Here is a 25,592-nt window from a genome sequence, read left to right as displayed (position 1 = left end):
TCTCCTTTTTATTCTGAGCCATGTGGATGACAGGGTCTTGGTGCTCTGGCCAGCTGTCAGGCCTGTGCCTCTGAGGTGGGAGAACCGAGTTCAGGACATTGGCTCACCAGAGAACTCCCAGCTCCATGTAATATCAAACGGTGAAAATCTCCCAGAGATCTCCATCTCAACGCCAAGACCCAGCTCCACTCAACAACCAGCAAGCTACAGTGCTGGACACCATATGCCAAACAACTAGCAAGACAGGAACACAACACCACCGACTAGAAGAAAGGCGGCCTAAAATCATAATAAGGTCACAGACACTCCAAAACACACCACTGGATGCAGACCTGCCCACCAGAAAGATAAGATCTAGCCTCATCCAACATAACACAGAAACTAGTCCCCTCCACCAGGAAGCCTACACAACCCACTGAACCAACCTTAGCCACTGGGGGCAGACACCAAAAACAACAGAAACTACGAACTTGCACCCTGTGAATATGAGACCCCAAACACAGTAAGTCAAGTAAAATGAGAAGACAGAGAAACACACAGCAGATGAAGGAGGAAGGTAAAAACCCACCAGACCAAACAAATGAAGAGGAAATAGGCAGTCTACCTGAAAAAGAATTCAGAGTAATGATAGTAAAGATGATCCAAAATCTTGGAAATAGAATGGAGAAAATACAAGAAACGTTTAAAAAGGAGCTAGAAGAAATAAAGAGCAAACAAACAATGATGAACAACATAATAAATGAAATTAAAATTCTCTAGAAGGAATCAATAGCAGAATAACTGAGGCAGAAAAACAGATAAGTGACCTGGAAGATAAAATAGTGGAAATAACTACTGCAGAGCAGAATAAAGAAAAAAGAATGAAAATAATTGAGGACAGTCTCAGAGACCTCTGGGACAACATTAAATGCACCAATTTTTGAATTATAGGGGTCCCAGAAGAAGAAGAGAAAAAGAAAGGAACTGAGAATATATTTGAAGAGATTATATTTGAAAACTTCCCTAATATGGGAAAGGAAATAGTTAATCAAGTCCAGGAAGCACAGAGAATCCCATACAGAATAAATCCAAGGAGAAACATGCCAAGACACATATTAATCAAACTATCAAAAATTATAAATACAAAGAAAAAATATTAAAAGCAGCAAGGGAAAAACAACAAATAACACAAAAGGGAAGCCCCATAAGTTTAACAGTGGATCTTTCAGCAGAAACTCTGCAAGCCAGAAGGGAGTGGCAGGACATATTTAAAGTGATGAAAGGGAAAAACCTACAACCAATATTACTCTACCCAGCAAGGATCTCATTCAGATTCGCAGGAGAAATTAAAACCTTTAAACACAAGCAAAAGCAAAGAGAATTCAGCACCACCAAACCAGCTTTACAACAAATGCTAAAGGAACTTCTCTAGGCAGGAAACACAAGAGAAGGAAAAGACCTACAATAACCCAAAACAATTAAGAAAATGATAATAGGAACATGCATATCAATAATTACCTTACATGTAAATGGGTTAAATGCTCCAACCAAAAGACATAGACTGGCTGAATGGATACAAAAACAAGACCCATATATATGCTGTCTACAAGAGACCCACTTCAGACCTAGGGACACACACAGACTGAAAGTGAGGGGATGGAAAAAGATATTCCATGCAAATGGAAATCAAAAGAAAGCTGGAGTAGCAATTCTCATATCAGACAAAATAGACCTTAAAAAAAAGACTGTTACAAGAGACAGAGAAGGACATTGCATAATGATCAAGGGATCAATCCAAGAAGAAGGTATAACAATTGTAAATACTTATGCACCGAACATAGGAGAACCCCAATACATAAGGCAAATGATAACAGCCATAAAAGGGAAATTGACAGTAACACAATCATAGTAGGGGACTTTAACACCCCACTTTCACCAATGGACAGATCATCCAAAATGAAAATAAATAAGGAAACACAAGCTTTAAATGATACATTAAACAAGATGGACTTATTAATTGATATTTATAGGACATTCCATCCTAAAACAATAGAATACACTTTCTTCTCAAGTGCTCATGGAACATTCTCCAGCATAGATAATATCTTGGGTCACAAATCAACCCTTGGTAAATTTAAGAAAATTGAAATTGCATCAAGTATCTTTTCCAACCACAATGCTATAAGACTAGATATCAATACAGGAAAAAAATCTGTAAAAAATACAAACACATGGAGGCAAACAATACACTACTTAATAACCAAGTGATCACTGAGGAAATCAAAGAGGAAATCAAAAAATACCTAGAAACAATTGACAATGAAAACATGACGACCCAAAACCTATGGGATGCAGCAAAAGCAGTTCTAAGAGGGAAGTTTATAGCAATACAATCCTACCTCAAGAAACAAGAAATATCTCAAATAAACAACCTAACACTACACCTAAAGCAATTAGAGAAAGAAGAAGAAGAACAACAAAAAACCCCCCAAAGTTAGCAGAAGGAAAGAAATCATAAAGATCAGATCAGAAATAAATGAAAAAGAAATGAAGAAAACAATAGCAAAGATCAATAACACTAAAAGCTGGTTCTTTGAGAAGATAAACAAAATTGATAAACCACTGGCCAGACTCACCAAGAAAAAAAGGGAGAAGACTCAAATCAATAGAATTAGAAATGAAACAGGAAAAGTAACAACTGATACTGCAGAAATACAAAGGACCATGAGAGATTACTACAAGCAACTATATGCCAATAAAATGGATAACCTGGAAGAAATGAACAAATTCTTAGAAAAGCACAATCTTTTGAGACTGAACCAGAAAGAAATAGAAAATATAAACAGACCAATCACAAGCACTGAAATTGAGACTGTGATTAAAAATCTTCCAACAAACAAAAGCCCAGAACCAGATGGCTTCACAGGCGAATTCTATCAAACATTTAGAGAAGAGCTAACACCTATCCTTCTCAAACTCTTCCAAAATATAGCAGAGGGAGGAACACTCCCAAACTCATTCTACGAGGCCACCGTCACCCTGATACCAACACCAGACAAAGATGTCAGAAAGCAAAATAACTACAGGCCAATATCACTGATGAACATAGATGCAAAAACCCTCAACAAAATACTAGCAAACAGAATCCAACAGCACATTAAACAGATCATACACCATGATCAAGTGGGATTTATCCAAGGGATGCAAGGATTCTTCAGTATACACAAATCAATCAGTGTGATACACCATATTAACAAACTGAGGAATAAAACCCATATGATCATCTCAATAGATGCAGAAAAAGCTTTTGACAAAATTCAACACCCATTGATGATAAAAATCCTCCAGAAAGTAGGCATAGAGGGAACTTACCTCAACATAATAAAGGCCATATGTGACAAACCCACAGCCAACATCACCCTCAATGGTGAAAAACTGAAACAATTTCCACTAAGATCAGGAACAAGACAAGAATGTCCACTCTCACCAGTATTATTCAACATAGTTTTGGAAGTTTTAGCCACAGCAATCAGAAATGGAAAAGAAAGAAAAGGAATCCAAATCAGAAAAGAAGAAGTAAAACTGTCACTGTTTGCAGATGACATGATACTATACATAGAGAATCCTAAAGATGCTACCAGAAAACTACTAGAGCTAATCAATGAATTTGGTAAAGTAGCAGGATACAAAATTAATGCACAGAAATCTCTTGCATTCCTATACACTGATGATGAAAAATCTGAAAGAGAAATTAAGGAAATATTCCCATTTACCATTGCAACAAAAAGAATAAAATACCTAGGAATAAACCTACCTAAGGAGACAAAAGACCTGTATGCAGAAAACTATAAGACACTGATGATAGAAATTAAAGATGATACAAACAGATGAAGAGATATACCATTGTTCTTGGATTGGAAGAATCAACATTGTGAAAATGACTCTACTACCCAAAGCAATCTACAGATTCAATGCAATCCCTATCAAACTACCAGTGGCATTTTTCACAGAACTAGAACAAAATATTTCACAATTCGTATGGAAACACAGAAGACCCCGAAGAGCAAAAGCAATCTTGTGAAAGAAAAACGGAGCTGGAAAAATCAGGCTCCCTGACTTCAGACTATACTACAAAGCTACAGTAATCAAGACAGTATGGTACTGGCACAAAAACAGAAATATAGACCAATGGAACAGGATAGAAAGCCCAGAGATAAACCCACACACATATGGTCACCTTATTTTTGATAAAGGAGGCAAGAATATACATTGGAGAAAAGACAGCCTCTCCAATAATTGGTGCTGGGAAAACTGGACAGCTACATGTAGAAGAATGAAATTAGAGCATTCCCTAATACCATACATAAAAATAAACTCAAAATGGATTAAAGACCTAAATGTAAGGCCAGACACTATAAAACTCTTAGAGGAAAACATAGGCAGAACACTCTACCACATAAATCAGAGGAAGATCCTTTTTGCCCCACCTCCTAGAGCAATGGAAATAAAAACAAAAACAAACAAATGGGACCTAATGAAACTCAAAAGCTTTTGCACAGCAAAGGAAACCATAAACAAGATGAAAAGACAACCCTCAGAATGGGAGAAAATATTTGCAAATGAAGCAACTGACAAAGGATTAATTTCCAATATTTACAAGCAGTGCATGCAGCTCAATATCAAAAAAACAAACAACCCAATCCAAAAATGGGCAGAAGACCTAAATAGACATTTCTCCAAAGAAGATATACAGATTGCCAACAAACACATGAAAGAATGCTCAACATCACTAATCATTAGAGAAAAGCAAATCAAAACCACAATGAGATCTCACCTCACACCAGTCAGAATGGCCATCATCAAAAAATCTAGAAACAATAAATGCTGGATTGGGTGTGGAGAAATGGGAACTCTCTTGCACTGTTGGTGGGAATGTAAATTGATACAGCCACTATGGAGAACAGTATGGAGGTTCCTTAAAAAACAAAAATAGAAGTACCATACAACCCATTAATCCCACTACTGGGCATATACCCTGAGAAAACTATAATTCAAAAAGAGTCATGTACCACAACGTTCGTTGCAGCTCTATTTACAATAGCCAGGACATGGAAGCAACCTAATTGTCCATTGACAGATGAATGGATAATGAAGATGTGGCACATATATACAATGGAATATTACTCAGCTATAAAAAGAAATGAAATTGAGTTATTTGTAGTGAGGTGGGTGGACCTAGAGTCTGTCACACAGAGTGATGTCAGAGAAAAACAAATACCGTATGCTAACACATATATATGGAAGCTAAAAAAAAAAAAAAAAAGTCATGTAAAACCTAGGGGCCGGACGGGAATAAAGACGCAGACCTACTAGAGAATGGACTTGACACAGTGTGGGGGAAGGGTAAGCTGGGCAAAGTGATAGAGTGGCATGGACATGTATACACTACCAAGTGTAAAACCGATAGCTAGTGGGAAGCAGCCGCATAGCACAGGGAGATCAGCTTGGTGCTTTGTGACCACCTAGAGAGGTGTGATAGGGAGGGTGGGAGGGAGACGCAAGAGGGAGGAGTTGTGGGGATATATGTATATGTATACCTGAATCACTTTCTTATAAACCAGAAACTAACACACCATTGTAAAGCAATTATACTCTAATAAAGATGTTAAAAAAAAAACAACAAAAAAGAACTCTTACCAAAGTGGATATAGAGGGAATATATCTCAACATAATAAAAGTCATTTGTGACAAATCCACAGCCAATATAATACTCAACAGTGAAAAGCTGTAAGCCTTCCCGGTAAAACCTAGAACAAGACAAGAATACCCACTCTCACCACTTCAATTCAATATTGTATTGGAAGTCCTAGCCACAACAATCAGACGAGAAACAGAAATAAAAGATATCCAAATTGAAAAGGAAGAGTTAAAATTGCCATTCTATGCAGATGACACGATACTATACATAGAAAACCCTAAAGACTCTACACAAAAAGTGCTAGAACTGATAAACGATTTCAGCAATGTAGCAGGATACCAATTTAGCATACAGAAATCGGTTGCATTTCTTTACACTAATGATGAAATATCAGAAAGGGACAGTAAAAAAAGCAATCCCTCTTATTTTTTTAAATTAATTTTTATTGGAGTATAGTTGACTTACAATGTTGTGTTAGTTTCTGCTGTACATCAAAGTGAATCAGTTATACATATACATATATCCACTATTTTTTAGATTTTTTAGCCCAGAAACAAACCCACACACCTATGGTCAATTAATGTTTTACGAAGTGGGCAAGAATATACAACGGAGGAAAGAGTCTATTCAGCAATGGTGTTGGAAAAGCTGGACAGCCGCGTGTAAATCAATGAAGTTAGAACACTCCTTTGCAGCATACACAAAAATAAAAAAGTGGCTTAAAGACTTAAATATAAGACACGACACCATAAAACTCCTAGGAGAGAACACATGCAAAACATTCTCTGACATAAACCATAACAATGTTTTCTTAGGTCAGTCTCCCAAGGCGATAGAAATAAAAGCAAAAATAAATGAATGGGGCCTAATCAAACTTACAAGCTTTTGCACAGCAAAGGAAACCATAAGCAAAACAATAAGACAACCTACGGACTAGGAGAAAAATATTTGCAAACGATATGACCGACAAGGGGTTAATTTCCAAAATATACAAACAGCTCGTAGACTAAAAGCAAACAACCCAGTCAAAAAAACGGGCAGAAGACCTAGACATTTCTCCAAAGAAGACATGCAGATGGCCAAAAGGGGATTATCAGATACAAACTACTGTATATAAAATAGATAAACAACAAGACAACAAGGTCCTACTGTATAGCACAGGGGAAAAAAAATATATATATATAGCAATCACTTTGCTGTACACCAGAAACTAACACAACATTGTAAATCAACTACACTTCAATAAAAAAAAAATCAGTCCATTATTGTGATACCTTTACTAGTTAAGAGTCCTCCTTTGCATTTATGTTAGACTTGCTTTCAGCCCACATTTCAATTCTTCTTCCCCAAATGGCATAGGTATGGTGTTCATGTCCTATGAGTCCAATTTCAATTACTTTTACATCAGACCATTTTGAAGTAGAAATATTCGTCTATATTTAGCCTTGCTGTTCATTTTTCTATTAGTCACTTTTTTTTTTGGCCGGGATTTTAGTTCCCCCACCAGGGATTGAACCTGGGCCACAGCAGTGAAAGCACTGAATCTTAACCTTTGGACAGCCAGGGAATTCCCCTATTAGTTACTTCTTATGTTTCATAGTTGTAGAGTGCAAAAAATGATTGTGGGATGAATGGGCGTGTGAGGTGGTGACGGTCATGCAGATAACTTGTTATTAGTAATTCCAAGTGACTCTTTAAGAAAGTGGTGGGTCATAGTCTTTCTTCTCCTTTTATATTTTGTAAAAAATTTATTGTTTTTACACTATTGTGGAACAAATATAATAGCAGTTTTATGCTTTGCAATTTATATTGCTAATTTCATGAACTTTTTGAAATTCTATAATATTTCTTGCAGCTATGAGTGTTGTCTCCCTCTGTGACACTGAGTCAAAATGCTATGACATTAGAGGGAGAGACTCATGTTCCAGCTCTGCCCCCACCCCCCACTTCTTCTCTCTGCCATTGAAAAGTCTGTCAATTGGCAAACCCCATCCTCCTGCTCCCATTTCCCCTCCCAACACCATCCACGGATCCTGGTGCTATCTTCTGGAGACACAGAGATTTAAACTAAGTTTAACCTAAAAAAACCCTTCACATATATGAAATATATCCCAAATTCAAAATATATCCTAAATCCTATCACTTCTCTTTTCCTCCACTGCCACCACTCTGGTCCAAACAACATCAGCTCTTGCCTGATTATTTCAGTAACCTGATTTGTCTCCATGCTTCCACCCTAGCCCCACCCCCAACAGCCTATTTTGCAACATAACTCCCAGAATGATGCCTCAAAAACACGTGAGATACAGTCATTCCTCTATCTAAAATCCTCCACATGGCTCCCCAACTCACGCAGAAACTGGACAAGGTCTTTGCAGTCACCTAGAAGGCCCTACCTAATCTGACATGTAGTAAGCACTCAATAAATTTTAGTTGAGTGAATGAATAAATTTAGAGAACACTTAATTCTCCTTATTTTCAAATTAATGCCCGAGTTCCTAAAAAGTTCCTCAATGGCTCAAATGGCTTCCAGACTTCCATTCTGGTCAGCCTCTTATACGAACTTCAGGTTTTTAGTGTCCTTCTTAAAATGTGGCACCAAGGGGCTTCCCTGGTGGCGCAGTGGTTGAGAGGCCCGCGTATCGAAAAAAAATAAAAAGTGGCACCAAGATTAACATGGTGATACAATTTTAGCATAACCAGCGAATTTCACTACATACATCCTTTTATCACTGTCACGTAGGGTTACAGTAGCTTTTCTGGCAGCCGTGTCATAACATTGAAGCCATTCTGTTTTTAATGAACGAAAATTCCCATGTCTTCACCCAGAAATCGATGTTAATTCAAATCTACTCATCTTTGCATTTGCGCAGTTGGTATCTTGAAACAATGTAAGGACTGACCAAAAATTACTTCTTTCATAGAATTTGATTCTTTTTGTTCAAAGACATTTGCATCGATGCTTCTAATTGCTCAGTTTTGCTACTATGGCAACACTGTTAGTTGTTACTATTTTTTCAGCCATTACATTTTCCATCATCAGCCTGTCCCCCTTGTCTTCCAACTGGTATGCACCTCAAAAGTGTTGTTGTTGTTTTGTTTTGTACTTTTGCTGAGATTATTTTGCTAGATATTTAAATATTTCTCCTGATATGATTAATTATTGAAAGAAAAATTAAATAGAATTCAGAAGACCTAGGTACTATCACATGTACTAGCTTTGTGATCTTGGAGAAGTGAATGAAACTCTATGCCTCAATTTTATTGCCTATATAAAGTGAGAATTATAATAACTTGCTTCTGCCATTCAATAGGGTTGTTCAGTGAGATCATGGCAGTGACAAAGGAGTATTGATATAAAATAAGAAAAATGGCCAGAGACCCTTAACCAAGTTACAATCAGACAAATGTCTTCTCTTTTTTATTTAATATAAATTTATTTATTTATTTATATTTTATTTTTGGCTGCGTTGGGTCATCATTGCTGCTCATGGGCTTTCTCTAGTTGCGGTGAGTGGGGGCTACTCTTCGTTGAGGTGTGTGGGCTTCTCATTGCGGTGGCTTCTCTTACTGCAGAGCACGGGCTCTAGGCACATGGGTTTCAGTCATTGTGGCACACGGGCTCAGTAGTTGTGGCTCGCGGGCTGTAGAGCACAGGCTCATTAGTTGTGGCGCACGGGCTTAGTTAATCCGCGGCATGTGGGATCTTCCCGGACTAGGGCTCGAACCCGTGTCCCCTGCACTGGCAGGTGGATTCTTAACCACTGCACCACCAGGGAACTCCTAAGCTTCTTCTCTTATCCTGTTACTTTTTTCCCCCTTAAAATATAGCTCCATAGTATAGAGAGCTGGTCTGAGGATGCCTGCGTTCTAACCTTCATTTTCTCACTAACTAGTTGAGGCACCTTGGACAAATAATATAACCTGCTAGGCTTTATTTTTTTAATTAATTAATTAATTAATTAATTTTTTGCGGTACGCGGGCCTCTCACTGTTATGGCCTCTCCCGTTGCGGAGCACAGGCTTCGGACGCGCAGGCTCAGCGGCCATGGCTCACGGGCCCAGCCACTCCACGGCATGTAGGGATCTTCCTGGATGGGGGCACGAACCTGCGTCCCCTGCATCGGCAGCCGGACTCTCAACCACCGTGCCACCAGGGAAGCCCTAGGCTTTATTTTTTTAACCTAAAAACAATAGGATTTGCCTACATACTTTCTAAGATCCCTCTCAGCTTTTGAATTTTTGAAAAGCTGTCATGCTGGCCCACACTCAAGAATAACACAAATCTTACTTGCACATTTGTCTTCATTAAGGTACATGTCTGGTGGCTTTTATAATGACTAAGATACTCATGCTGCATTTCAAATAGGAGCAGAGGTGCAGGGCCTATAAGAGCTAAAGCCTTTTAAGAGTCCTAAAACACCAAATTGAAATCAAGAAGTTTAGGTAAGTAATTAAAGAACCACTTGGGCTCAACTAGAAAGAATTTTCCACTTACTGAATATAAGTTTTGTAGCTCAGACCCCACCCAAAAACCATGGGTACTAAAGACTTTAATAACAATAATGCATCTTGTTTAAATATAGTTAATCTTTTCATAAGAAGTTTAAATGATTCAGACATTAGCCATCAATTACTTCTTTCCTTTAGAAAAAATGCACCACTTGGACTTTTACACAAAAATGTCAAAATGCTAAGAAGGGAACATAAGTTAATACGAACGAAGAAGAGAAAGATGAGTTGGGACCTTACCTCAGATTCTTTTACAAAGCTAATTTTTATTAAAAACGTGATTAAACATTTAAAACGATTAAAGCAAAATTCATATTATATTATTCATAATCCCACTACTGTATGACACTTTATAAACATTTATTAGTTTTTAATTTAGTTTTACTTAATTTAGTTTAATTAGTTATAAATTTGCTCAGATTTATATTTGAGTCCCTTAACGTTGGGGCAATAATCAACTTTAGGGCTTCATGGGAAGAGTCCATTACCCACAGGGAGGGTAGATGAGGAGAATCTTCGGAAATTTGGCTTAGCACCTTCCAAGACATCACTTTCTTAGTTTTTCTCTATCTCACACACCACCAGCTTGTTTTTAGTCTCCTCTGCAGGTTTCGTGTTATCTTCTCATCCCCTAAATGTTGCAGTACTTCAGGGCTCAGTTCCCTTACATTTTCTCTTTTCTATCTAGTTATTTTCCATGGCTTTAAATTCCATCCATATGCTGCTGATACTCATATTTATAACTTTAGCCCAGACTCATAATACATCTGTTTATCAGACTCTTTTACTTGGAAATCCCAAACATAACACATCCAAATGAATCTCTTGACTCTCCCCGAAAAATATTGTATCTCCAGGCTGCCACATCTCAGTAAATAACAACTCCTTTCTTCTGGATACTCAGCCCCCAAAACTTGGAGTCATTCTTGACTCCTTTCCATCATATCTAACATCCAATCTGTAAATCCTGCTTAGTTCTACCTTTAAAATATATTCAGAATCCCAATGCTTCTTACTTCCACCCCCTACTACTATGTTCCAACCCATAATCTTGTTCACCTGGATTTTTGCAATAGCCTCCTAACTTATCTCTTTTCTTTCCTTTTCCTCTCCTAAAGTCTATTCTCAACACAACAGGTCTTACAAGTAAATTAGATCACGTTGCTCTGTTCCTCAAAACCCTACTTTGGTTTCTCATCTCACCCAGAGTGAAATCCAAAGTACTTACCATCGCCTAAAAGACCTTACAAGATCTCCATTCTTTCTCCACCGCTGTTCTGACCTCGTCTTCCATGGCTCATGCCCCACCCCACCCCTCTTCACCAGCCATGTTGGTCTCCTTTCTGTGAAAGCAGGATCCCACCTTGCACATTCTCACTCTGGGTTTTTGTCCTTACCATTCCCTTCAGATGCCTACACAAATGGCCCTTTATCAGAAAGGTCTTCCTAACGACCCACATGAGATAGCATCATCCACCTGTCACCTTTACGCCCTATCCCATTTACGTTGTTTTGTTTTTCTTCTTAGCACCTATCATTAGCTGACCCGTTACATGTTATTTGTTAATGTCTATATTCTTGAGCTAAAATGTAAAGTCTATGATGTTATTTTGTTCACTGTAGTATCTCCATCACCTAGAACAATGTTTGGCCCACAATAAGCACTCAATAAATATTTGTTGAACAAGTGAATGAACAAACCCAGTAGTCTTAATTAGAGACTTGACAAAATACACATGAGCAACTGAAAAGTTGGCATGACATTCATTGATTTGATATAGGGAAAATGCCTGAATTGGAGTTACATACATCTGAATTGCACAACTAAAATACTGATCAAAAATGTAAGTTGCAGGGCTTCCCTGGTGGCGCAGTGGTAAAGAATCCGTCTGCCAATTCAGGGGAGACGGGTTCAAGCCCTGGTCTGGGAAGATCCCACGTGCTGCGGAGCAACTAAGTCAGTGCACCACAAATACTGAGCCCACGTGCCACAACTACTGAAGCCCATGCATCTAGAGCCCATGCTCCGCAACAAGAGAAGCCACCACAATGAGAAGGCTACCTACTGCAATGAAGAGTAGCCCCGCTCACCACAACTAGAGAAAGCCCGTGCGCAGCAACGAAGGCCCAATGCAGCCAAAAAAAAAAAAAGAAGAAGAAATGTTCCTCATGTATGGGTGGCCAGAATTGATCTTATTTAGAGGCAAGCAGGGGTCAGGAACAAGTTTCAGTCATGAGTGATGGGAGACAAAGCTTTCCATCCCATCAACAAAAACTAAAAGTGGTCCTCTCCCCGTTATCCCTTCTCTCCATGCTTAAGCTTCTGGGAAGGATGGATAAGAAACATCAAAGGATACATAACCCAAAGTTTGAAAGTATTATAAAACACAAACCTGATGATTCTCTATGCCTATCTCCTATGAAGTTCCTGTATAACAAATAACACTAAAGGATTGCATTGAAAAGAATAGATAATCATAAACTGAGGCGTTCAGATCTCTTTACCATTGCTTATATGATGTGGGACAGAAAACTTTGGTGTTAAGATGCCTTTTGCTGCTTAAGGAAACCAAATCTCTAGAGCAGTCTGGGTCATAAGCCTCTTTACAGGTGTATTCCTTAAACTGCATGCTGAATTTGTAGACTCACATTTCTCTCCTATTTCTAGATAACCCTATACGAGTCTTATCCCTAATGTATTTCTTCTTTGTGTGTCACCTGCAAGTCTTTCTAATACTATTCTGTGACATGTGGTATCACTTAATAAGCCAGGAGCTTGGAGAGATGCAAATTTCAATCAGACACAGATCCTTATCTCAAAGAACATGAGAAATAAGGCAAGTATATAAATAAGTCTAATAAAAATGTACAATAAGAAGTATTATACGAAAGTACTTTCAGAAAGTTTTGAATTTGTAAGAGACCTTAATGGTCAAGTATTCTTACTTCTTCATTTTACAGATGAAGAAACTAAAAGAGAAAAGGTTAAGTGACTCATTCTGTGAAGTACAGTCAACTCATATGAGGTATTGTGGTGGGCTGGAAAGAACAGTGAACTTAGGGTGAGACAATCTAGGAATGATTTTGGACCTCATCTAGTAAGCTCTCATAAAGAACAAATGATCAAACTTTCTTAAGCCTTAGTTTTCTCCTCTACAGAACAAGGATTATAATTGCTTGCCTATTAGGGTTGGTGGAAAGATCAAATGAGATCATGAAAAGGTGCTATTGATTATGAGGCAATTTAAAAAATGTAAAATATTACTACAATTAACTGCAGAACTGGAAATAGAACTCAAATCTCGCAACTTTTAGACACTTGTCCCTCACATATTAATGTGAAATACTCTCTACGACTCCCAGTACATGATTTAGCAATTCACCTTCTTGCACAGAGTAGATTATAATTATCAATCATATGTATGTTGTTTACTGGAGTTGTATGACCGTTCCTTACCTGTTTGAGTTATATACAGAAAAATAAAACAGATGCTCTTGCTATGAAACTTTCTTGGCTAATTCTCACAACAACATAGGATAAGAATTTTATCTAACATTTCTCAATACCATGTTGTATTTTCAGCCTGTTTATTCTGGCTTCTTCCTTAGAATCACTGTTAGTGTTGAATAAAAGTTAAGCAATTAAAAAGGAAAATAAACATCAGGAGCTTTGTAGATCGAACTAGTGAAGACATCCTTGAGGCACTTTAAGAGAAGTTAAGTGATAACATCATTATGATATTGTGTTACTTCTTTGATCTGCTAAAAAGTTAAGTGAAATAATCAGTTTATATTTCTGAGCTTTCTTTCTAGTTGTTGCATGTAGAAATAAAACTAAGAAATAGGTCAATTGTAAAATCTTTTGTCCTCTTCCTCACCTCATTACAGACTACTCCCTCTTTAGGATGGGTGAGAAAAGAGGGAGCTAAGTTTATTTTTACACATATTACTGTATGAATTAAGAAAGGTATTCAAGAAGTGGTGTGCTATAGTGGAGAGAACATGAAATTTGGACTCTGAGGTCATAGGTTTCAGTTTTCCATCTGGTTCTTGAGACTTGAATCAAGTAACTTTTCTAACCTCAGTTTCCTTATTTGTAAAAGATGAAAACTAATAAAACCTACTCTTTGGATTGTCAAAGGAATTATATGGTATTCCCCAAATAATTAAAAGACAGCTAAAAAGATGCATATCATCTTTGGAAGAGAAAATAAAATTGAAATCACTTTCTAAAATGAGGCACATGAATATAAAGTCAGAAAATTTAGATGGCATTAGAAATGGGATTAATGTTTTAAATATATGCTATGGAGCCCTAAACACTTGCTATAGTTGGGACACAAAATTGAGTATGAACTTCCTAGCTGTCATCTCAAACAGGGAAACATGGCAAGTCAGCAAACCAACAGCATCCATCCATAAGGTTAAAAACAAATTAGTAGTTTTGTGATTCCTCAAAAAGTGAAATATACAATTACCATATGAACTGAAATTCCTAGGTACACACCCAAAATGATTGAAAACAGGTATTCAAACAGATACTTGTGCATCAGTGTACATCTTGTACATCATAGCAGCATTATTCACAATAGCAAAAGGTAGAAACCACCAAAATTCCCATCAATGGATGAATTATCTACAAAATGTAGTATATCCTTACTAGGAAATACTATGCAGTCATGAAAAAGAAATGAAGTACTGACACATGCTACATCCTGATGAATTTCAAAATGCTAAGTGAAAGGAGTCAGACACAAAAGGTCACATTATCATATGAGTCCATTTATATGAAATATCCAGAATAGTTAAATCCATAGAGACAGGAAGCAGATTAGGTTGCCAGGGGCTGAAGAGGGGGAGAAATAGGGAACACCTGCATAATAGGTATGGGGTCTCCTTTGGGAATGTTGAAAATGTTTTGGAACTAGATAGAGGTGATGGTTGCACAACTTTGTAAATGTACAAAATGCCACCAATCGTGCACTTTTAAATGGTTAATTTTATGCTATGTGAATTTTACCTCAATAAAAAATAATGATAAATAGATTAAACAAAGCAAAACCAATCCAAAACCCAAATGAGTTGTCTGGAAAAGTACAACTATTTCTAATACTGAGGCCTGAAAGGACATTCTCTAAGGAAGTAAACACTTAACAATATCTGTGAACATAATGCTGAGTGTCATATCATTCTTTAGAAGGTCCTTCAATAAAGGCTGATGTCCTGACTATGAAGGGAAATATGGCAATAGGTATTTTAACTGGGAACCAGGGGGAGTATGGTGTTAGCAATGTGGCCCAAGCTTCACTGGTCTCTGACCAGCAGGTTTAAGGCAGAGAGAATATTAAAAACATATAGAGGAAGAGATAGACTGCCTATCCTTCTATAATCCTTCAGAAATGTTTCCCTTAGTCAAAATTTTGAAAGCTGTAGAGCAGGAGTGAGTTTGAGATTGCATTCCCTGTAGACCATGGGTGCAGGTTGCTAATTTAGAGGCTTGTGCTTTAAAAGCTAGCCAATCTGGAAGCAGGAGTAAGATCCATTGGTAAATGAGGAGAACTTTGGAAGCAGGTAGTGACAGTGCTGGGTCAGTGAAGGTTCTCCTGAGAAAGTATAAGATCTGCTCAAACGCTCAAAGGGTAATTATAACCCCACATATTTCCATGCAATAAATCATGCCCTCAGTATCTTTAAGGAGAAAAGGTTTCTTGTAGACTCCATGAGACCTTGTATATAAAATCTCTTTGTAAAGTATAAAGTTTATACCAATTGTAGTTTTCATTGTTGTGACTATCTGGCTATAATACCTAGCATGTAAACAATGTATTTGAACAGAATTTTCACATACATTCATTCATTATTCTTAACAGATACTTATTGAATATTAATTGTGTGCCCAAGAAGGATAGACAATATTATCATCATTTTAGAAAAGAATAAATTGAGGTTCTGAGAACCTAAGATTTTCCCTAAGTCCCATAACTTGGAGACTCCAGACCTTTGGTTCCTAGTTCATTCCAAATCTTTCTGCCCCCAAGGGCTAAAACGACTATGGTTGCCAAACCCCTTTGTCTTCATTAATTACTAAATGGGATTATTTGATGCCTTGGGCAAAGGTTTACCATTTCTACTTCTGTCTGTGCAGTGGTATTTTCCTTAACTGCTGTTACATGGAGTTCTCTCTCAGAAGCCATGCTACCAAACACACACACAATGCTTGGCTGCGCATTACTGGCTAACATTTGAATGTACATTGTGTGTTAGGTGTGGTGCTAAGAATTATGCGGACATATTCTCATTTAATCCTTAAAATAGCTTTCTGGGGCTTCCCTGGTGGTGCAGCGGTTGAGAGTCCGCCTGTCGATGCAGGCGACATGGGCTCGTGCCCCGGTCTGGGAAGATCCCACATGACGCAGAGCGGCTAGGCCTGTGAGCCATGGCCGCTGAGTCTGCGCGTCCGGAGGCTGTCTCCGCAACAGGAGAGGCCACAGCAGTGAGAGGCCCGCATACCGCAAAAAAAAAAAAGCCTTCTGAGGAAGGTTCATCATCTCTCTTTTGTTTATACAGAAACTAAGGCTCAGAAAGATTAAATAACTTGCCCTAAGTCCCAGGCAGAAATATAAATGGTCTTCAAATCCTTATAGGATATCAAAAGATTCCTGAAAATCAGAGGCTGACTTCTATGATTCCTACCTGGAGAGTCAGTAGGGTGTGGAACAAATGTTGAAAGTAAGCGACAGGGCTGGGTCCCCATGCAGTTTTGCTTAACTTCAGACTCACAGCTTAACTCCTCTGCTATCCTGAGACACAGGTCTAATACGTTTATAATCATTTGATTCCCGACCCAGACAATTATGGTAATAAATTTGGGGTCATTATCATCGTAGTGGCTAAAATTTTCTATGTCAAGCACTTTTTAAAGTACTTAACAGTCCTAGAATTCAGGAATATTTGTAGATTTTAAAGGACAAAGGATAATAAAGGACAATAAGGATAAGGATAATAAAGGATGATACAGGACAAGGAAGTGCCCAGACGGCACTTCCGTAAGAGTATTTTTGAGGAGACAGCAAGCTTTTGCTAAGAAAAGTCAAAAGTTCAGGTTACTGAGCATTATTTTGCTGTTGGATTCAGGATGTTGAAAAGCTAGCATCTATCAGGATGTTGAAAAGCTAGCATCTATGCTTTTGACTAACATATTTTTCCGTTCAGATGTGTATAACGTAATAGGGAAAAATAATTTATTTGACAAAAATTATCATAGCGTGCCAGATATTGTGCTAGGTGCTGCCATGTAGCTGCTAGGGTTTAAGTATTCAAGAAGTGTCAGCTCTGCCAGTGTTGGAGGAAAAGGGAAGCGATCTTTACCAAACTGGGAAAATTTCATCTGAGATTCATTTCCTAGTCTATAAATGAGGGGGTTGGATATCCAGGTCTTAATCGTTTCTGTTTTTTGACTGTGTGTGAAGGTTTCTCCTCTTCATCTGTCACTACTCCCATGTCAAAATATTCATCTCACACTATCCTACATTTGCAATTCATTAATTAGTTCAACAAACGTTTACTGAACGTGCCTGAAGTGTCAGGCACTAAAGGGGTGAAGCAAGGTTCCTCTGCTCATAAAGCTTACAGTTCAAAGGGATAAGAAAATAAATAAATTAAAAATTAGGAAAACAAATGCATAAAAATATTAACAATAAATAAATAACTATAGGTTGAAAAGGTCTTAAGAAGGAAATAAGCAGGATGGCACGTTCTCTTTTTTTTCAGTCATATAATGTGATTGGCTCTTTCAATTCCAAAAACGACGACCTATCAAGGTTATCAGATTTTAAAAGAGGAAAAACGATAATACCTTACAACTAACTAGGGAACGAATAGCCATTACTCTTGAAGTAAACTGTATCGGGGCTGGTTTACTCTATCTTTTCCTTGGAATGTTAGAGGAGAGGCTTCTCAAATGAGCAGCGAGAGTAACTCACTTTATTTTTTTTTTGGTAAGTCAGTCGGAAAGACAAAGCGAAAAGAGGGAAGCAGGAGTCAGGGAAATTACCAATCGTCTGGCCATCAAGATTTCTTTAAGTCTCTAAGCTCCCCTTGGCAGCGGTAATCAAGATGAAAGAAAACCACTGCCATAAACTTCAGTTTTCCCTTCAATATTACTGCCCGGTGGCAGGAACCTGGGAAGAAGAGGTCAAGGTGTGGTTTGGCAAGAGGCAGTTCCCGGGAGAGGCGCTGGGAAGGGCAGGGCGGAGAACAGCCGGAGAAGGTGACAGAAAGGAAGGGGAAGAAGGCGCTGGCACCCCGAGGTGAAAGCGCAGAACTCTCTGCCGCGCGCGACTCAGGTGGCCCTTTCCCGCTCAGGTGAGCTCCTCCCGTGCCTCCCATTGGCCAAGGCGCCAGTCGCGCTGGGAGGGCGACGCAGTCCGGTCTAGTTCAGGGTCTAGGGCGGCGCGTCACTTCCGGTAGCGCGGAGCTTGTAAAACACCCTGGAGAGAAAATGGCGGCAGCAACGGCTTCGGCGCCTCAACAGCTCTCGGATGAGGAGCTTTTCTCTCAGCTCCGCCGTTACGGCCTGTCTCCTGGCCCAGTGACGGAGAGCACCCGCCCGGTCTACCTCAAGAAGCTGAAGAAGCTTCGAGAGGAAGAGCAGCAGCAGCACCGGTCCGGGGGCCGCAGCACCAAGACGCGGAACAGTAATAACAATAACACGGCAACCGCCACGGTCGCCGCCGCGGGAGCAGCGGCGGCGGCCGTGGGGATGGGGGTCCGGCAGGTCTCAGGCGACCTCTCCTACTTACGGACTCCTGGAGGCTTGGGCCGGATCTCGGCTTCTGGCCCGGAGAGCCCCTTGGGAGGGCCCGGGGGCGCCTCGGCCGCCCCCACGGCTGGCAGCAAAGTACTGCTGGGCTTCAGCTCGGACGAGTCGGACGTGGAGGCCAGTCCCCGGGACCAGGCCGGCGGCGGGGGCGGCGGCGGCGGCTGCGGCGGCGGGAGGAAAGACCGGGCTCCGCTCCAGTATCGCGGGCTCAAACCGACGTCGGCGCCCCTGGCCTCCAGCGAGGTGACTAACAGCAACTCGGCCGAGCGGAGAAAGCCCCACTCGTGGTGGGGGGCCAGGAGGCCGGCGGCTGCCGAGCTGCAGAGCCCGTCGGGGAGAGATGGGGCGGCGGATGACGGGGAGCAGGAGGGAGAGGACGGCGAGGATAGGGACCCGGAGGCCGAGGAGCCGCTGTGGTCCGGCCGGACCGTGAATGGCAGCCGGCTTCTCCCCTACAGCTGCCGGGAGAACTATTCGGACTCGGAAGAAGAGGAGGACGACGACGTGGCCTCCAGCAGACAGGTATTGAAGGACGACTCCCTTTCCCGGCATCGGCCCAGGCGGGGCCATAGTAAGCCTCTCTCTCCCCTGCCTGCGAAATCGGCCGGTGGCCGACTGGAGACCTCAGTTCAGGGAGGGGGAGGAATCGCGATGAATGACAGGGCGGCGGCCGCTGGGAGTCTAGACAGGAGCCGAAACGTCGAAGAGTCGTCGTCGTCGGCGGCGGCGGCGGCGGAGCAGGGAGGAGGGTTTGATCCCCCGGACTCCAGCCCCATTCCTAGATACCGCGTTAACGCTAAGAAACTGGCTCCTCTCCTGCAGCCACCGCTCGCGGACGTGGACTCAACCTTGGATTCGTCCACAGGCTCCCTTCTTAAAACCAATAATCATATCGGCGGTGTGGCCTTCGGCGTGGACTCCCCCAGGATTTTTTCCAACAGCCTCCCTCCCAGTGCGGCGGTGGCCGCCTCTGGTTCACTCAGGATCAATCACTCCAATCATACGGGCTCCAATCATACCTACCTGAAGAACACATATAACAAACCGAAGCTTTCCGAACCTGAGGAGGAACTTCTCCAGCAATTTAAACGGGAGGAGGTGTCCCCAACTGGGGGTTTCAGTGCCCACTACTTGTCGATGTTTCTCTTAACTGCTGCCTGCCTATTTTTCCTCATATTGGGACTGACTTACCTAGGAATGAGAGGGACAGGAGTCTCCGAGGATGGAGGACTCAGCAGTAAGTATTAAACCCCGTGGGGAAGGCAACAAAGGGAATGTTGTTAGTGGTCGGCTCTCACCGCACTGGGCGTTTTACCCGAGGTGACTTCTGTCTGCAAGAACATGGTTTAATAGTGAAACACAACAGATGGAGTGCATTCGTATCATCTTTCTTTAAGAAAGAACATGATTACCACGATAAGAATGATAATCCCATGGCTGGTCTTAAGATTTTTCTGTATGAAGTGTTGGGAAATTCAGAACATCTTATAAAAGAACAAAATATTACAAGCAAGTCTGGTAGTAAAATGCATTTATTTATACGTGTGACTTAAATTTTCTTTTGGCCTTAAATAACCATATGTGGAGTTGCCAATCCAATTACTCAACAGTTTGGAGGTATTTTGATTGTTTAGGGGCATCATAAACGCAGTGGGTTTTTTGTTTGTTTTTGTTTTCCCAAATTGAGTTGTGGTTCTAAAAGGCAATGTAAGATCTCTTGAAATTCTGGTTAAATGGTTTGTAGTATTAAGTATATGTGTAGGTGGTTCTGTAATTTCTTTAAAGTGAATGAATACAGATAGAAAGTAGGAAGGCATACCTCTACATTGATTTCCCAGCCCAAAGCACCTCCCCTTCCACCAGTGAAAAAAAATAGAGGTAGGGAACTGCAGGGGTTTGCAGTCAGGTTAATCTGGATTGGTCTCCAGGCCCTGCCTTTTACTTGCTAAATGTCTGTAGGCAGGTGTGTTCACTCATTCATTAAGCCAGCATCATCTGTGCTGTCCTTCAACACAGGAAGAAGATGAATACTGATGGCTTTGTGTTCTATGAAGGAAAGAAGGATGGAGTAATTGGTGTATTCTACTTTAGAGATAGAGAGAGTAGGAACTATTTGAAGTGAGCCCTGTAGCAGGAGAAGGCGACGGCCTTGTAGGAGACAGGAGAGCATTCTGGGCAGAGATTACAAGAGGAGGAGGAAAGGCCTTGAGTTGAGCAAGAGCCTTCCTGTAGGTTATAGTACCTTGAGCGAGGAGGAGTGAGCCAGGGTTTAAGCTTCCCTTGCAAAATCTGTAAAACGATGCTAATCTTGATTAGAATAATGCCTGGGAAGATTAAAAGAGAGAAAGTAAATTTAGTGCATGATGGACTGCTGAATACATAATTTCTCAATGTTAGGTCCTTCTCCCCTCCCCCTGCCCCCTGAAAATTCCTGCCCTTTTCACCCAACATGAATTCGCTGTATCATGATTTGTATTTATAAAATTGGCTTACTCTTATTTTATTTCAAAATAGTGAATGATGCAGTTAGCAGACTTAAAGAGTGGAGTGAAAATAGTGTAAGCTTTGGTTTGGTATGGCCAATTCTAAGGTAGTCAAATAATAGATTATGATATTCCTTAACTAGAGGATTTAGAAGAGGGCTGAAATCCAGCACGCACTGTAAATTGGTACCCTGGGAGCAAGAGTGATATATTGTATCCTGCCCCAGATATTGGAGAGAGACAAGAAGTAAGGTCACACTAGGAGTTATACTAGTAAAGTTCACATAAATGACATTACCCATGAGCAGTGCCTTCCTGCATGTTTGTTTCTCCAACAGAACTTGGTGTGTTCTGGCCCTTTTCTAAGAACTAAAGGCTTTGCACATATTATCACTCAATCTGCTCAACAACTCACAGAGGTAGATGGTGTCATCGTCACTCTAGAGATGAGGACAGTGAGACTCGAAGTTAAGAAATGTACCCACAGTTGAGCAGCTAGTGAGTGATAGGACTGAGATTTGGTTTCAGATTTTTTTTAACTATTAAGCCCATACTACTTTGGGTATTGTTTATAGAGAGCTTTCTAATAGGAAGCTTTTTTTTTTTTTTTTTTTTTTTTGCGGTACGCGGGCCTCTCACTGTTGTGGCCTCTCCCGTTGTGGAGCACAGGCTCCGGACGCGCAGGCCCAGTGGCCATGGCTCACGGGCCCAGCCGTCCCGCGGCATGTGGCATCTTCCTGGACCGGGGCACGAACCCGTGTCCCCTGCATCGGCAGGCGGACTCTCAACCACTGCGCCACCAGGGAAGCCCTAGAGAGCTTTCTAAATAAGAGGATACTTTTATTAGAATTAAGGAAATAATTGAATACTTGGTAGGAATTACTGATGTGCACAATTCTCAACTAAGGTGACTTGTCACATCTTTCTTGTCACTATTAAGATGAATGGCTAATATTTTCTTATGTACCAAACTTTCAAATGGAACAGAAAGGGATAGGATTGCTAGGGCTTAGGTACCTTCCCTCCGCACCTCCACCATTGTGGAAGGAAGGAAATTATAAAGTGGTTTGCCCTTTAATAAATGGTAAATATGAGGTAGCTTGGGTGATGGAAAGAACAGTGGCTAAGAGGTAGAGGATCTGGGTCCTAGGACTTGTCAAAATGACCTTAGTCAAGTTAACTTCTGAGCCTCATTCTTATATATTAAATGGGACTAATAATTTCTGCTGTCTATGGGGTTGTTGTGAGGATCAAATGAGATAGTTTGTAAACAAGTTCAAAGTGATATTCAGAAGTTTAGATAAAATTTGTTGTATTCCTGGTAAACTACAGTATATATGTAAAGAGAAATAGTTAAGTCATTTCCCTAAATACTTAGTAATGTATTACTTACCTATTCAAAATTTAATTTTTATTAAATTCTATTAAATACACATTGTAGACATTGATACAGACATTTGAGTCAAAGTGTGATCAATCCTTAAATGTAATATATACTTGACCTATTGTGTATCCTGGTAGAAAGAAGTGCCTGTTAGTTCAGTTAGTTTGCACACCTAACGGTGAATAACTTCACTCCCTATATTTGTGTATTCTGAATCCTTTGTCATGTTATAATGGTTAGCCAGTGCTTAACTGTAGGGTTCATTGGTCAAATAGTGTGCTTAAGGAAATAGTTTTACTTTGAGTAATAATTTCACCAGAAGATTGTAGGTTATATGTGAGAATAAGCTTTAGTAAGCTTTCATTAGTTATCATTTAAATTATGTATAGCATATAATAGATTAGCCTTTTAAATAGTTCCTAATCATTTGTTCTTTAAAAACTTCTCATCAGTACCCTAATTTTATTAATTAAGTTACCTTTTATTAAATTACTATGAGTGTCTGCTTTCTCATCTGTAAAACTAGGGAGTTGGCTTAGATGATGTCTACGTTCTTTCCAGCTCTAAGGTTTAAAATTCTGACTTTGAACTGCCCTACCAAAACAGCTCAAGGATCAGCCTGTAGTCAGATTAGATCAAGACAACCCACCAAAAGAAAATAGAGAGGCAGAATAGATTAACTTTCTTAGGCTCATCTGATCATTATTAAAAGTTGTTTTTCAGTTACAAAAGACATGATTTTTGTAGAAAATTTGAATAGAGATCTATGAAGCAAAAAATGAATCAGTATTGTTTACCTCTCCTCCTAGTCTCACACTCACCCCTGGCATAAATAAGTTCAAATAATAAATTAGAACTTTCTTTATGCTTTTCATGTAAATACATGCATTCATATATATGTATGTGTGTGTGCACATACACATTTTCATTCAACAGTAGAGTGCCTGCTATGTGCCAAGCACTATTTTAAGCAGCAGGAATATGTGGAGAACAAGGCAGATGAAATCTCTCTTCTCATGGAGCTTACATTCTAGGGGGGAAGATAGGCAACTAAACAAATAAGAATTTCAGATAGTTGCTAACACAAGGTAATGATAGTAACTTGAAAGGCATAAAACAGTCTGAATTTTATTTTAAGTAACAGCCTACTATACATATTCTTCAATTTCTTTTTTCACTTAGTATTGTATAATGGGTAACTTTTCTTATAGTAAGTTTAAATACAAAGGCATAATTTAAAAATCTCACATTTCACTGGTCCCTTTCTAGCCCTATAAAAATGCTAAAATCTCTGCCATCTTGAAAATGTTCTTTAACCGTCTGTTCTCTAGCTCTTAGTCTCATCTCAGTCAAGATTACTCTTTCCTCCCCTGCCATTCACTCAACCCCTGTCTAGTTTAGCTTTTTTTTTTTTAACCATCCATTCCTCTGTAACCTCTCTGTCACCAGTTACTCAATTGCCAACCGAGAGAAACTTTAAAGTTCTTCTCTTCACCTCTTTTATACATTCAATACATTGACAATTCCCTTCTTCGTGAAACTCTCTCCTTTCCAAACTTCCGTATCACCACTCTCTTGTACTTTTCATTTATTTGTCTGCCTGTGTTTTAAATATTGGTGGTCTCTGGAACTCTTATCCTTTCGTACAGTTTTCCTAGGCAGTTTTATCCACTCTACTGGCTAATACCTCCCAATTTTATATTTTCATCTTAAATTTTTCTCTCTTGGGTTCTAGACTTAACCATTTATTAGACAATTTCTTCTGGATGTACCAGAAGTACTAACACCATCTGTACTCATCAGCTTTACTTACTTTTACCTTGTTTCTCCTGTTTTGTTCCCTGTTTTAGTTAATGGCAGTTCCATCCACCCAGAGCTCAAGCTAAAAACCTTGAATTTGCCTTGATTCCTTCCTTTCCACCATCTTCCTACCAAACCTCAAACCACAGTCTATCTTGTTACCAAATCCTGTAGTTTTACCTGCTACCTATCTTTTGACTCAATCTATTTCTCTCCATTCCCCACTGCTCTAGGCTAGTCTTTTGCCTGAACTGATTTAGCAGTCTTCTAACAGTTGTCCGTGCTTCTCGGCTGTAGCTCTTCCTGTCTGTTTTTCAGTGTCAGAGCAATATTTCTAAAATAAGAATGCAGTAATTCCTTCATGCTTAAAATTACTCAGTGGCTTTCCCTTACTCATTGGATAGAATGTAAACTGCTTGGCTAAACTGTTCATGATCTAAGTATGCCTGCTCTTTCTAGCTTCATTTCTTAGCAGTCCCTGTTATCACACTTTACTTTCTAGAAAACTGGAACTTTCTGGAACACTTCCTGGTGTTCACTGAATATGTCACTGAGATTTTTGTGCCTTTGTGCATGTGCAGGTTGTTTCTTTCTCTCTATTAACTGCTATTCATTCTTAAAAGTCTCACCTCTGGGGCTTCCCTGGTGGCGCAGTGGTTGAGAATCTGCCTGCTAATGCAGGGGACACGGGTTCGAGCCCTGGTCTGGGAGGATCCCACATGCCGTGGAGCAACTAGGCCCGTGAGCCACAACTACTGAGCCTGCGCGTCTGGAGCCTGTGCTCCGCAGCAAGAGAGGCCGCAATAGTGAGAGGTCCGCGCAATGCGATGAAGAGTGGACCCCGCTTGCCACAACTGGAGAAAGCCCTCGCACAGAAGCGAAGACCCAACACAGCAAAAATTAATTACCCCCAAC

General features: G+C 40.0%; 1 protein-coding gene across 6 annotated transcripts in view; it reads left to right on the top strand.

Moving 5' to 3' along the window:
* The first annotated feature begins 17,817 nt into the window (after positions 1-17,817).
* The window catches only part of LEMD3 (LEM domain containing 3), a 144,943-nt gene continuing 137,168 nt past the window's right edge, over positions 17,818-25,592 (top strand). For all 6 annotated transcript variants that reach the window (XR_013830655.1, XR_013830656.1, XR_013830657.1 and 3 more), the window contains exon 1: positions 17,818-20,247. Coding sequence is in view for 1 of the 6 variants with exons in the window: in XM_079938327.1 (XP_079794453.1) it covers positions 18,690-20,247 (1,558 nt within the window). In the remaining 5 variants the exon portion in view is untranslated. The remainder of the gene's footprint in view (positions 20,248-25,592) is intronic.

Source organism: Stenella coeruleoalba (genome assembly GCF_951394435.1).
Source record: "Stenella coeruleoalba genome assembly, chromosome: 11".
Taxonomy (NCBI): Eukaryota; Metazoa; Chordata; class Mammalia; order Artiodactyla; family Delphinidae; genus Stenella; species Stenella coeruleoalba.
The sequence above is the reverse complement of the archived record's forward strand: the minus strand, read 5'-3'. Positions and strand labels throughout refer to the sequence as shown.